At 42.0% G+C, this 13,376-nt stretch overlaps 1 protein-coding gene across 1 annotated transcript; it reads right to left on the reverse strand.

Annotated features, from left to right (window-relative positions):
• Nucleotides 1–2,047: 2,047 nt before the first annotated feature.
• On the reverse strand, nt 2,048–11,575 carry LOC139921810 (transmembrane protease serine 4-like). Its single transcript, XM_078284213.1, has 12 exons — nt 11,407–11,575; nt 7,623–7,766; nt 7,177–7,329; nt 6,942–7,068; nt 6,561–6,680; nt 6,135–6,178; nt 5,544–5,706; nt 5,271–5,437; nt 4,803–4,898; nt 4,517–4,659; nt 4,153–4,305; nt 2,048–3,701 (listed from the first exon to the last, which is right to left on the reverse strand). The coding sequence occupies exons 2-12, from the start codon at nt 7,732–7,734 to the stop codon at nt 3,690–3,692; spliced, it is 1,290 nt and encodes a 429-aa protein (XP_078140339.1). The 5' UTR covers nt 7,735–7,766; nt 11,407–11,575; the 3' UTR covers nt 2,048–3,689.
• Nucleotides 11,576–13,376: the final 1,801 nt, after the last annotated feature.

Genomic DNA, 13,376 nt, shown 5'->3' on the forward strand with positions numbered 1-13,376 from the left:
GCGCAGTCAGCAGTGGTGGCTAACAACCTGGGGCTATTAGGTGTGTCTGTCACCTCTGTAACATCCTTGTTGGCTGAGGAGTTGGACCTGGTGTCCTGCTTTGCGAGCTAGATGAACCTCACCAGGGGCATAAGTGTGTTTTTGTAATTCCAAAAAAGCCACTTAGGAAATAGATACAGGCACTTTTTTCAATTTGCATAAAAACCCTCTATACCGCCACGTTGGTTTGTGTGAATGCACATCGCTCTCTCTCCTCACTAATGTGCCACTGGACATGGCACATTATATGGTTTTGTTTGAATCTTTACATCAGTTCAGTTGTGCAACTTTACCTTTATTTACAAAGACACTGCATGCTTAAAAGCACATTGGAAATATTTGGAGAGGGGAGCACTGAACACAGTGCACATCGCCATTGATTTTGACAAGAAAGTGACAAGAGGGGTGTCGTTACCTGGTCAGCATGGCATCTTCCAAGAAGGATCAGCCTCTACTGAGTGTTCGCGGCAATTGTCTAGCAGGCCCCCCACCCTTCTGTTTTGCAGGGTATAAATTTGTTTTCTGTTCTAAATAATGACAAAACATTTTTCTCCTACTTCCCAAAAGAGCCTATTCCTACTTCTCACACTGCTATCTGCTCTTTGTCTCTTTGTCCTTCTTTGCATGACATGTTTTCTCCGTTATACACCTCCTGGGTCTCATGTCAGATGCTCACCCGGTGGTTCCACTGGGGCTGCTGCACATGAGAAACCTTCAGAGATGGTTCGCCAGGTTGCGTTTGGATCTGGGAGTCCCCCGGATACTCACAGTAGGAACATTGGAACACCCTTAGGGAGAGTAACCTCCTATGTATCATTGTTCATGGATGCCTCCCTGACGGGATGGGGGGGGCCTGCCTGGCGAGGTCAGTAGGTGGTGTGTGGCCTCCAGGGGAAAACCGTCACATCAACCTACTGGAGCTGACGGTGGCGGTGTTGCTGGTCCTTCAATGCTTTGCACCCCCGTTACAGGGCAAAGATGTGCTCGTGAGGACTGACAATCGGACCACGGTGGCCTATGTCAACAGACAGGGCAGTGTTCCATCTCTGTTGAGAGCTGCAGAGAGCTTGTGGTAGAGGGCCATGGAGAACCTCCGTTCTCTAACATCCCTGGCCTGGAGCACTGAACTGGTCAATTGGATCTGTTCTGTTTTTTTACAAGCACCTGCTAGAGAGGGGACTGGCGCATTCTACAACTGCGCAAACAACAGTTGTTTATGTGCTAAGTGGATGGAGTGGCTGGCAAGCCCCTGTCAAAACAGAGGCTCGCCCACTGGCTCTGTGATGGCATTCACTAGTTTATGTGTTGGCGGGCAGAGATCCTCCCACTGCCATTCATGCACACTCGCACACTTGCACAGTATTTCAGTCAATTGAGACTATAAGCACAGCATTTGTTGTCATGTTGTGTCCCAGCAGGGAGTGAAGTCATCGGGCTTCGCCCCCCTAAGCATAAGAACCCTGTTGGAGGGCAAGGCCTGTGTGAAATAGAAGCATAGTTATTACGCATTGTAACTCTAGTTACACTATGATCACAGGCAGGGCCCTCTAATGAGTCACCCATCCACGATCTCCTCGATGAAGACTTGGTGGATGGCGAGCGAGGGTCTGCTCGTTATTTATTGAGCGATGCTCCATAGGTTTGAATAGGCTCATCCTGATTGGTTGAGTATGTGCATGCAAATTTCAGTGTGCTGACGCAAATGCATGAGTGGTTAAGCATAAGAACCCCGTTAGAGGGCTCTGCCTGTGATCCTAGAACTAGAGTTACAATGCACAACTATTGTTATTCCCATGATCTTGGACAGACAGATCAATTATCTTCTCAACATGAATACTTCTTTCCCATAGAACCAATGACACTCTATGTACTCTGGTAAGTGTACTCTGGTACCAAAATGGTCCATTCATACATTTGTTGTAAATGTATCAGAATGCATCTGAATGAATCTTATTTACAAGCATATAAAACATCAGCAACAAATGTATACAATCAAACATTATCAGCCACCCTGGTATATGCAGGTCTACAAAGAAATGTTATTCATGTACAACTATTTAACAATACAGTTAAGTGAAACAAAATGTAAATCACTTTCACTTTTTTAAAATGAAGTGCCATTTTTTATTTATTTTGTGTAGCTTTCTATAGACTGAGAGAATAAGTAAACTTTAAAACACAGGTTCATCTATTCTTTCACTTTACCAAAGAAGTGAAAGAATCACACTTCACCACACTTTCACCACAGAGAGAACCATGACTTTGAAAATGAGGAAATAATGGTGGTTCTTTGCCTGAGTGCACCCTTATTACAAATAAACATATAATTCCTGTTATTCACATTAACATTTCAAGAAATTACAGTTATATCCTCTGCAGCTGACAAGACAAAAACTCAGCCAATGACCACTGCTATTAATAGTCTGGTCTTGGTATTCTGAAGGCACACTGGACATCTTTGCACTTTGAAACTTTCGATGTAGAGCCAGTGAACACTTACAGTGTGACTGGAGGTTTAGTCTACCTTTATTCAGCACATTGTAAGACTAACTGTCACTTAAAGCATCTGCACATAATGTCAAGTAATGCTGACTCCCCGCTTAAAGTGCTCATGCAAATCAATCTGTGGTAAGAAGCACACCATCTGTGCTGTAAAAAGGTGCAGTCAAGTATCAGATCAACTGAATCAGAGCAACATTAACGTTTTAAGCCCTGGACTTTGCCTCGGTTCAAAAATTGTTGATATTAAGATCAGTCCTATTGGCATTAGTATGGCACAGGTTTACCCCGTCTTTCACCTTTTCAAACAGGGTCCAGGGAACACTGTTGACCTACCATAACATAACAAGAACACAGTCCATCTTACAAATTAGAATAAATTACAGTTTACAATATGATTTTGAAACCTCACCATCAGACATTGCACACCTGATAGTCAAATAGCTCAGATCTGCCGGCCCTGCAAGTTCCAATGTCTTAACAGTGTTAAGAATAGTTGGTTAATACAATTAGAACTGCTATGTCTTAATTGCAGTGCCAGTGAACAAATATACTGTTTTTATTTGACAAGGTAGAGGCACATATAACATAAATCAATCAATCAATAAATAAATACATAAGTAAATAAATAAATTATAAAAAATTATAATAAAAAACTGAGTAAAACAGTGAATTGGGTCTGGTGTTTGTTGACTAGGGCACTTAATTATAGCCAAAAACACCATAAGCATTTGTTTGGAGCTCAGATGGCCCAGAACATTCTGCCATGAAGAACCTAGACTGTCCAGTGACAGACAGCTACATTATTGTTCCCTGAGATACTGCATACATAGGAACCTGAAGTGACACAAGCAACACCTGAAACAAGCTCTAATGAAATGATTTGTGTGTGTGTGTGTGTGTGTAGGTGTGTGTGTGTGTAGGTGTGTGTGTATATATATGCACGCATACATGCAGAGTTCATGCATATGATTGTGTTTGAGAGTTAGCCTGTGTTGCTGCTGAGAAGCATCTTCAACTTCACTTGGAGGTCCTTTTCTGTTCTTCTGACAGCCTTCCATGTTGAAGCAAACGCCTCCTTTCAGTTTCACACTCGGTCCATGATGTCCAGACTGCAGTTTTCTAGTGGCTGCTTGTCAGGAGGAAGGGCCTCAGGAGTTTTTCTGGGGGGATGAAATAAAAATAATCAGGGCTGGCTTTATATAATTTGTTTTGTTTTGTCTGTCTTTTCTCAAATCAACAAAATGTCTCATTTACCAAATTGTATTTCACCAAATACAGTTGACTCAAATGGTTACAACATCTGTCTTGTGGTTGCATGAGAGTTAAACTTAGAACATCTTCAGCTACTATGAGTACAAATGCTTTCAGTTTGGTTAATGTTTTCCATTTCCCTCCAGGTTAAGTCATTTTGTTGTGATGTGAAATCCTCCTAGACTTCATTCAAAAATCCTATTTGTCACTAATTCTACCTTAAAAATGTTTTAACTTTGGTGGGCAGACTAACTCCTACATGTTTGGTTGGAGCCAGCCAGCCTACCCCAGTGACATACACACACACACACACACACACACACACACACACACACACACACACACCTATCATATCTATACCTCAATGACTGTATGTATCCAGTTTAGCAGCTCCTCCACATTGGAGTAGACGCCTGGCTTTCTCTCCCTGGCACAGTGAAAGCTAGAGCTCACCACTCCCACCAGATGCCAGCGAGAGGAGGACAGGTACACCAAAGGACCCCCACTGTCTCCCTGGGATGGACAAGAGTACAATAACATTTAGTGTCTTAAAATAGCAGGCCTACATGATACATAGCCTATTTACAAACAGTGTTTGGTTTTGTGTCAACAGTATCAAATAAAACGGGTCCCAATCAAAAGGTGCCCTATAACACGGAATACATAAATTATTTGAATGTCATGCATATTATATACTCTCATGTTGATTTTTCTTGTCCGTTACCTGGCAGGCATTCACTTTACCCTCCAGGAACCCAGCACAGATCATCCTGGAGGTTATGGCAGGACCATAGACTCTGGGGCTGGAACACTGAGCAGAGTCTATCAGAGGGATGGAGGCCTTCTGAAGGGAAGGAGATACCCTACCTGAAGGGAGAACAGAGGTACTAGTTTGTCACATTTGAGTGATAGGGTCAGTCTCAAAGACGTGAGGTTTAGATGGTGATGATGCGTGTGTGTGTGCGCGCGTGTGTGTGTGTGTGCGTACACGGTTGTGGTTGTGGTCTCACCGTTTTCCTCCTGGTATCCCCAGCCAGTCACCACCATGGAGGCTCCAGCAGTGAGCCCCAAGGCTTTAGGAGGCAGACAAACTGGCATGCGACTGTCTGTAAGGATAAGCAAAAAATACATGAGGTTTATTTTTCTCATGCATTTTTTTTCCTCTTTTTTGCCACAATTATTGACTCTTTCAAAGCCATGAGAATAATACCAAAAAAAACATTTTCTGACAGAAGTAGATCAATGTAAACTGTGCTCTTGCTGTTTGATATAATGGCTGCTATGGGCAGCAGACTGTACAGAGTATCCTATATGTAATATTCCTGCTTGTCGTTGATGTATGGTACAAGTTAACTGACTGGATTCTGCTTCTACCAATTGTATTAAGCACGGTGTCAGGTGCTATCATGACATATAGGTTCAGTGTTTTCTATCAATGTATTATGGTTAATGAATCGATTAAACTTTAATTTCCTCACCTCCCACAGCGATAGGGCTGCTAAGTCTCATCATTGCTATGTCGTAGTCGTACTGTGCTGCATTGTAGTCCCCATTCACTATGATCCTGTCCACATAGGAGCCTCCCAGTGTGCCCATGTAGGTCCTGCCTGACACCACTCTCCAGCGATTCAGCTCCTTTTTACTGCTGCAGAGCCCCGGGGGGAGAGAGGGACAAAGAGGAGGTGTGAACATGTTTCTGTGTCAGAAGTTCAATTTCATGTGAAATGGTAGAGATGGAAACCTATACTGACCCAGGAAAGCAGTGGGCAGCAGTGACCACCCAGCGCGTTGACACCAGAGACCCTCCACAAGTGTGTTGGCCATTGTGCTGCAGGCTGACCTGCCACGGCCAGTCCTCGATGGCGGCATCTGTACCCCCCACAATACGGTCCTGAGAGCCCACCTGCCCACAGTCTAACAGATGGGATCACAAAATTATCCAGCATCCATTGCATTATTTACAGAGATATCTCTTATTTCCTCTCCACAAACAATAAACATGGATTTATCCATTGTTTAACTAATAGAGTTCCTCATATTTAATCAGTGGAAGTCAGTTTAAGCCAATTGTTTTGTGCTCCATATATTTTTTTTCCTTGCTGTAAAGGAACTGAATGAAGGAACTAACTTTGTTTCACTGCTTCTTGTGGGCATGTATAGGCTTGCTTATGTAAAACTGTCTGGTCACATTAACGTGTCTGAGCATGACACTCTGTTTTGTCCCCCACCCCCCGTCCTGCCCTCACCCCCCTCAACCTTGTTTGTTATTTCTACAACAGATGGTTAAATATAGAGTAAATATATAATTCAGACATGGTTTCTTCCCTAAAAGCAGGACTCACCTGAACAGGCCAAGGATATCACAGATCCCGATTTGCATATCTTGCTGTAGGAAAAAAACAAAATGACATTCATCAAACGTTTAGAATTACACGCAAATACACACTACCACATATAGCCACACAATTAGCCAAACGTTGACAGTTAAAATACACACCCAAATATTGACCTAATTTTACTGAGGTAATCCCCATGGTGAGTTTAGTCTCTTTTTTTTGTTTGAACAAACAAAAACCAAAAAGGAACAAAAACTGGAAATTTCTGTCTCCTGAGAAACTGAAACCACAATATTTATATCTCATATGTATATGAGACTTCATCTATCCGTGTAAACTAATGACTAATGACAAACAAATGACGCAATCATGAATGGTGGAGGAAAAAGTGTTTTTTTCCCCTTTTGATGACATAAGTCTTGCCTCTCTTACCGGTCAATGGTAGCTTGATGTATGGGTATGGTCTTAGTCCCAGGCCTGATGGCTGTGAACGGTCCCGTTTTCAGGGAAGATATTAGGGTCTTCACTGGCACAGTGGTGCTACGAGGTTTACTGTGGGACAGAGGAGGGGAAGATGTTAGACTTGATTGCAAGTCATTTGTCTCTGAACTGAGACTGAATGGAACAGATTTACAGCCCAAGTGCTGCACTAGCAAATGGAAAATCTACTGTAGGCACTTATAAATGGGAATGCTTCATTTCAGCTCAGTAGTGAAATGGCATTAGTTAGAATTAGTATTATGATGTTGTGATGGATGTAATCTCACATACTCAGTCACTTCACAGCTACATCCCTGGTGGGTGTGAACTCACTATGTGTATCCCAGTTGTTGGCATGTTGTCTGTGTATGCTGCTCGGTCCAGTCCTCACTACACACACTCCTCCATCCTGAGCCTGTACTGTACACCTGCAGGACACTCCGGTCTGATATTAGACGCACTGGAAGAGGAAATAGAGGGAGAGAAAGAAAAGAGGGGTCAGTTTTCAAGTGTTTGTGAGAGACAGAGAAAGAGAGGATAGAGAGAGATAAATCGTCTTTTGCTTTACCTGGGAAGGTAGTGTTGACCTTGAAGTTGGACACACAAGTGATTTCATCCTCTCCTCCAGCACAGTCATCTTTGCCATCACAGGCTTTATCTAGCGGGATGAACTTCACTGATCTCTTGCAGAAGAAGTACTCTCTGTCAATCAACTGCTTGACTGGGGAGCAAAGGGATGTCACAGTAGAAGGGAAGGGCATGTAAGTCAAGTTAGAATGGCAGACATTTTGCTTGACACTGAACAATTGGATGATTTGTTACACAGTGAATGAGACTGAATTTGAACACTTAAAATTTCTATAATTGTGCACAACACATGTTTCTCTGAAAGGTAAGCGCTAAGAGTTCGACTTGGATTATCAAAGAGTGGCATGTTTGGCACGGCACACTGAGATTTATGTGTGTGAACTTGGAGGAAGCAAATGTATACGGACAATCAGGATGGTGACTCACTAAAATATGCAGTGGTAGCCAGTAAGCCCAGCAACAATATAACTGTTAGGACAGTCAGCAGTACTCTCTTCCTCTTAGACGCCTTGTCCTTCTGAGTCTGCAGAAACTCCATGGGTCTTCTGTGGTGCCCTGGCCGTGGAACCACTGGGAGAAAGAGGGAGAGAGGTCACTTTACCCTTGTCAGCAGAGACTGTTCTGCAGAAAAACTGCCTGAGACACGCTTACATAAGCTGTGATCAGAGTGCTTGTCATGTCCAGTTTCACATAAAGGCTCATGCGTCAGAGACCGGGACACCTTGTTCCTCTTTACATGTCCTGTAGTCAGATCTCTCTCAGCTTGCTCTTTATGTTGAACCGAGGAATGTTTCATTTGTTTGCATGAAGCCTCGTAGAACCTGCTGGGGAACATAAATGTTCTCATCGGTTCCATGACTAACATGAGTAATTTAATAGATGAGCCAAAGCAGTGTTTCATTGGTACCATTGGCCATGAGTGACCATATGTCACGTTATATTTCTCCGGTGTATTAAGAACAGTACAACTCTTAATCCCTGAATTGTGTTTTGTTTGTTTGTGAGTCAGATTGGCCCATATGGTCTGCTCCAGACAACTGACCCAGCCTCAGTGGGAATAGCTCCAGCATAACTGGGTCAGCCAGGGCTACTTTGGAAACCTTTTGTTCAAATGAGGTGCTCCTCTTGCTACCTCTCGGCTTTGTTGGATTGAGTTCTTCTAAACTGAGACATTCACAAAAGCGCTTTTGAGAAACTACGTGTGACATATTGGATGTGCTTTAATCAAAGGCAGAGATCTACACCATTGCAGTACATGCACAGGTATTCACAGGGACACACATACACATTCATATGGACATAAATGCACACTTCAGTTACTGCACTGAACTACGAGTTGCTGTACACACACTTGAATGCAAGTATATACGCAGGCAAGTGCCACACACATACATATACACACAGTATCACACATCAAATGTTACTAAAGCACCACCTAGTTTCCTATTTAGATCTAAAGACAAAATAAACTCCACAGACAACTGGAACTGTCATTCCCACACAAATCAATCGAAACCAACGCGTATCAGCAGGATCAACATCAACCCAAAATGCTGGTACTCCTACATGGACCAGGAACTGCAATTAACCACATACTGTTGATAAAATACTGTACAGCTACATAATGTACAGGGCACATATGCAATATAGGCTGAAAAATACTATGGCATGTGCATTTATACATGTACATCCGTATGCCCATACAGAGAAGCAGAACAACATATTACAAACAAGCAAACTGTAAATATGCATGATACATTACTTTAAAACTAAACAGACAACCTCATACTACTGCTACTACATGAACCAGTACACTGACAAAACTAGTAGAGCGCAGGTGAGCAAACAGAGAGCATACAGTACATTTAGCATGACTCCTTGTCTTTGTACTGCAGTATGATAAGATATTTTTGCCTAGGATGAATAATAATGAGGTTATTCAAATGTTCTCTCAAATGCAAACTAATGATCTGGCTGTCGTCTATTTGGAGTAGTTCCCTGTACAATGAGTGGCAAATTTAAGTTGATTCTAGTTCCAGCTCCACTCACCCACATGATGCAGTTGTCCCTTCTTGGTTGGCCCAGACACACCTCATCAGACACGGGGCTCAGAGAGAACACTGCCCTCCCTCCCTGGAGGTGGGACTCCCCAGAAACTCACTCTTCCCTGTCTGTACTTCCTCCTCTTCCTCTTGAACCCTCCTGCTCCTGTGACTTCTTAAGCTCTAAAACCAGGCCTGTCCCACAATTTAGTCTCTCTCTCTGTCTCTTCGTCTCTGTCTCTCAATCTCCTTCTCCCTCCTTTGTACAGGAATGTAACTGAATCCAGCCTGAAGGGTGCCTGACTTGCCCTACTATGAAATCCCGAGGCTGTAATAAGGGCTGCCGGTGTGTAGCGTTGTGTTTCGACGCTCTGCAGATCTTTAGGGAATTGTTTTGAAAGACCCAGCCCTGCTGCTGACAAAACAACGTTAAACTATTCTATTCTATTCTATTCTCTCTCCTTCTTCCTTTTTGTCTCTCCTCCTACTCCCCCAATCAATTAATCAATCACTCAATCACCCCCCTTATTCCCTGCTGAATTAAAGGCCTATTCAATGCCGTCACTGCAGTCACTAGGTCAGTGCTTCTCAGTGTTCGGTGGCTGTGAATGTTATGGGAGACCGAGCATAGGAAAAAGTGGAAGTGTGGGAGTGTGATAAAAAGACTGATACGGTTGGCTAAACAGAAAGAGCCATTGTTTTAAACAGGAGCTGATTGTATTGCTTGACCTGGACTATTAAAAGCCATGAACCATAACCTCAGTCCCAACCTTTCTTCACTTGGAGAACAAGGTCAATGGACTTGTCAATTGTCCCAGAATATAGGTGCCACTCTACAATCAGTTCTGTCTGCTCTTTTTGATTGATGTGGTCAAAGGAATGAGGACCTGGATAGATAGACAGATAGACAGATCAACAGATAGATTTTCCTTCACTGAGAGGATCAGTATGAGGCTGTTGATCTCTGAACATTCTCTATGCAAGGTCTCTTTCAGCCAATAACCTGTTTTAACCCGTTTGAAATTCAGATTGGCATAAGGATCCCGTTGCAGTTCTGGGATCCACCCTGGTATGAAGTCTACTATGAAACCTTCTTCTGTGTGTCTGCCTCACTGAGCTTGATTAAAGTCAATATTGCTTCATTAAGAAGTCAATAATTCTTAGTGACAGAGAAGAAATGGGGTGTAAACTATATACTGTATCATATCATGTCACCAACTGTATCTATTCCTTACTTTCCTTACAACACATTTCCTACAGAGTTTACCCTGTAGAGCACATGAATATCACGCAATCACAATGTTGATCCTAACAACAATCTGCCTGACAGTATCGTACGTACCATAAAAGAGAGGATGAGAGGAATTCAGAGATTTAATAGATCTAGTGTATGCCCTGCTGTGTCTTTGCTGTTCAGCTGAATCAAACTGCTTTATTTTTGCATATTCCCATCAACGGCCACAGTGTCTCACAAGCAGCCTGACACACATTCCATATCAGAGCGATGAAATTCATTAATTCAATGCTCTCCATTACTCTCTTAATGAAACTACCTGTTACTGTTCCTGATATCAATTAATCAGCATTAAAATACTGTATTTATCCTTCAAAGTGAGTGTATGTGAGACTAGAGAATACTCTGTAATGAGTAGCCACAGTCCAGAGGTACGGAAGAGGATTAGGGCCACATGTGAAAAACGTATTTGAGTTCTGAGTTTAAAGTGAGAATTCTGAGAAAAAAGTAATTGCGGTCACCATGGTGTCTTGGTGGCTCAGTGGTCTAAGGCGCGTACCATGTAACCGTGATGTCCTTGGTTCGAATCTGGCCCAAGACCTTTGTCGCATGTCATCACTTCTCTCCCAGTCTTTCCTGTATCTCTCTACTTCGAACTGTCAAATAAAAGTGAAAAGGCTAAAAAAAAATATTCTTAAGAAAAAGTTCTGTTCTGATTTGGCGTGCTTTGTAAAACACCCCTCATCTACCATCATCTACCACTTATATGACATTCATTCTCTCTTTCATACACACACATTTTATTGCTGGATGACAGTAATATAAACATTAACTATCAAGGTTCCATGTTTGAACGGTTTAAATTAAAACAAAAGTGATCATAATCACATTTCCACATACGTCCCTCTTCACACCACTCTCTACTCTTCCTCACCTGTAAAGTGCTTAGCGGTCACTCCTTGTCAGATGTCGACTGGTATGTAAACTGGTAGAGAAAAGTGTCCCTTCCTGGTGTCCAGATGACTTTTTGAGATGTTTTCAGTCCTTGTGTAGCTGCTGGTCAAGAGCTGGCAACACCTGTAAATTACACTGTATGTCCTGGGAGTGTGTATCTGTGAATAAAGACTTGAGAGATCTGACTGTCGTGACTGTCTGACATTTTTTTGCAGTGCGATGACAATGCAGACAGGGTAACGATCTTGACTGCAGCAAACATTCCTCTTCCCAATTAATCTGCCTCTCTCCCTCTTTTCCTCTGATGAGTTGCTTCCTTTGCCTTATTTAAACAGGGAACACCCTTCAGAGTTCATACATCCCACTTCCACAGCCACTCACATCTCTCTATGTCTGCCCCCCCTTCCCGCCACTCTCTCTCTCACACACACACACACACTTCCTCAATCTACCATCAAAGCCACTACACTGTTAGCCGCCACTACCGTCACAACCATCCACACACCCAGTCGACCTCAACAACAAAGCTTTGCCAAGCTCTCTTTTGTCCAGACAGGTGTGCATTTTGTAAAACCTGGACAATGTGTGGAGAAAAGGAGGGAAATGTAGAGTGCTTCTCAAAAATGTCATGCTGCCTGCACTAAAGAAAGTGGTTTAGTCAAACGTGTGTTGTCCCAGACTAGACTGGGACAACATTTGTTAATAACAACATATGTTTTTGTGACAACATTTTTATTACGTTCATATTCATCAGACAAGAGTGAACAAAAATAACTTTTGTTTGCAAGCTGACATGATTCTACTGAGGTATGAATACACTTGCATGACAAAAAATGATCAAAGAGTAATCTGTAGCAAAAAGAAAGAATGAAGCCTGTGTCTATAATACATTATAATCATACTTATAACACATTATAATGCCATCATAATGCATTATAAGTATAGTTATAATCATGCATAGACAGTTATAATGTTTTATAAAATTACTCATAATCTGTTATAAAGCTTTTTCATTTAAGTGGTAATGAAAAAGCTTTATAACATTGTAAGTAATGTGTTTATAATGTTATAAAACATTATAACTGTCTATGCATGATTATAACTATACTTATAATGCATTATGATGGCATTATAATGTGTTATAAGTATAATTATAATGTATTATAGACACTGGCTTCATAGAAATTGTTACCGAAAAGAAATCTTACATAATATGCCTCTTAGAGTGTGTGTGTCACCACCCTGGGGAACACACAACACTTCTTTATTGTGTTAGCCACCGCCCACTGCTCCTGATTAAGGGTATCACACGGAAGGAAGTATAAGGAAGAATTTCTGCTGTCTGCTGAGAAATGCAAATGCAATTACTTTATACAACTAAACTAGGTCACATGATGTAACCTATGAAATTCATTCATTCAACACTCCTCATTACTTTCTCAATAACTGATAGTGTGACATTAATGAGTCTGCTGAACTACACTGTCATTTCTGCTATGGCTGTGGAAATGTGATATAATGGCGTACTCATCTTTGTCTTACACATTTCAAAAGTATTCAAATGGTAAGAAATGTCTTAAATGTGTAAATGGGTTTTTAACTAACATAGTGATATATGAAGCAAGATGATATTATATAGAAGGCTAGGTCAATACTTGTTATCGGCATCATCATTGTAAAGAGGTTATCAGTGACACTCTCCTTTGTTACATAATGGTAATATGAAATTAATATGAAATTCCTTCCTGGCAGCTACTGCCATATTACCAAGAAATCGTGAAAGATTTCCTGAGAAAAAAATCTGTCCTGTTCACCGTTATCACAAGGTGCATCTCTCATGCAGACATACCCCCAGACACGTGTCTCTGTTGTTCAGCTGAGAGAGGCGGGAAAAGGGGGGCCTTTCCCGCCTCTCCCTCTCTCACACACACACACACACACACACACACA

This window comes from Centroberyx gerrardi, chromosome 6, assembly GCF_048128805.1.
Source record: "Centroberyx gerrardi isolate f3 chromosome 6, fCenGer3.hap1.cur.20231027, whole genome shotgun sequence".
In the NCBI taxonomy this organism is placed as follows: Eukaryota; Metazoa; Chordata; class Actinopteri; order Beryciformes; family Berycidae; genus Centroberyx; species Centroberyx gerrardi.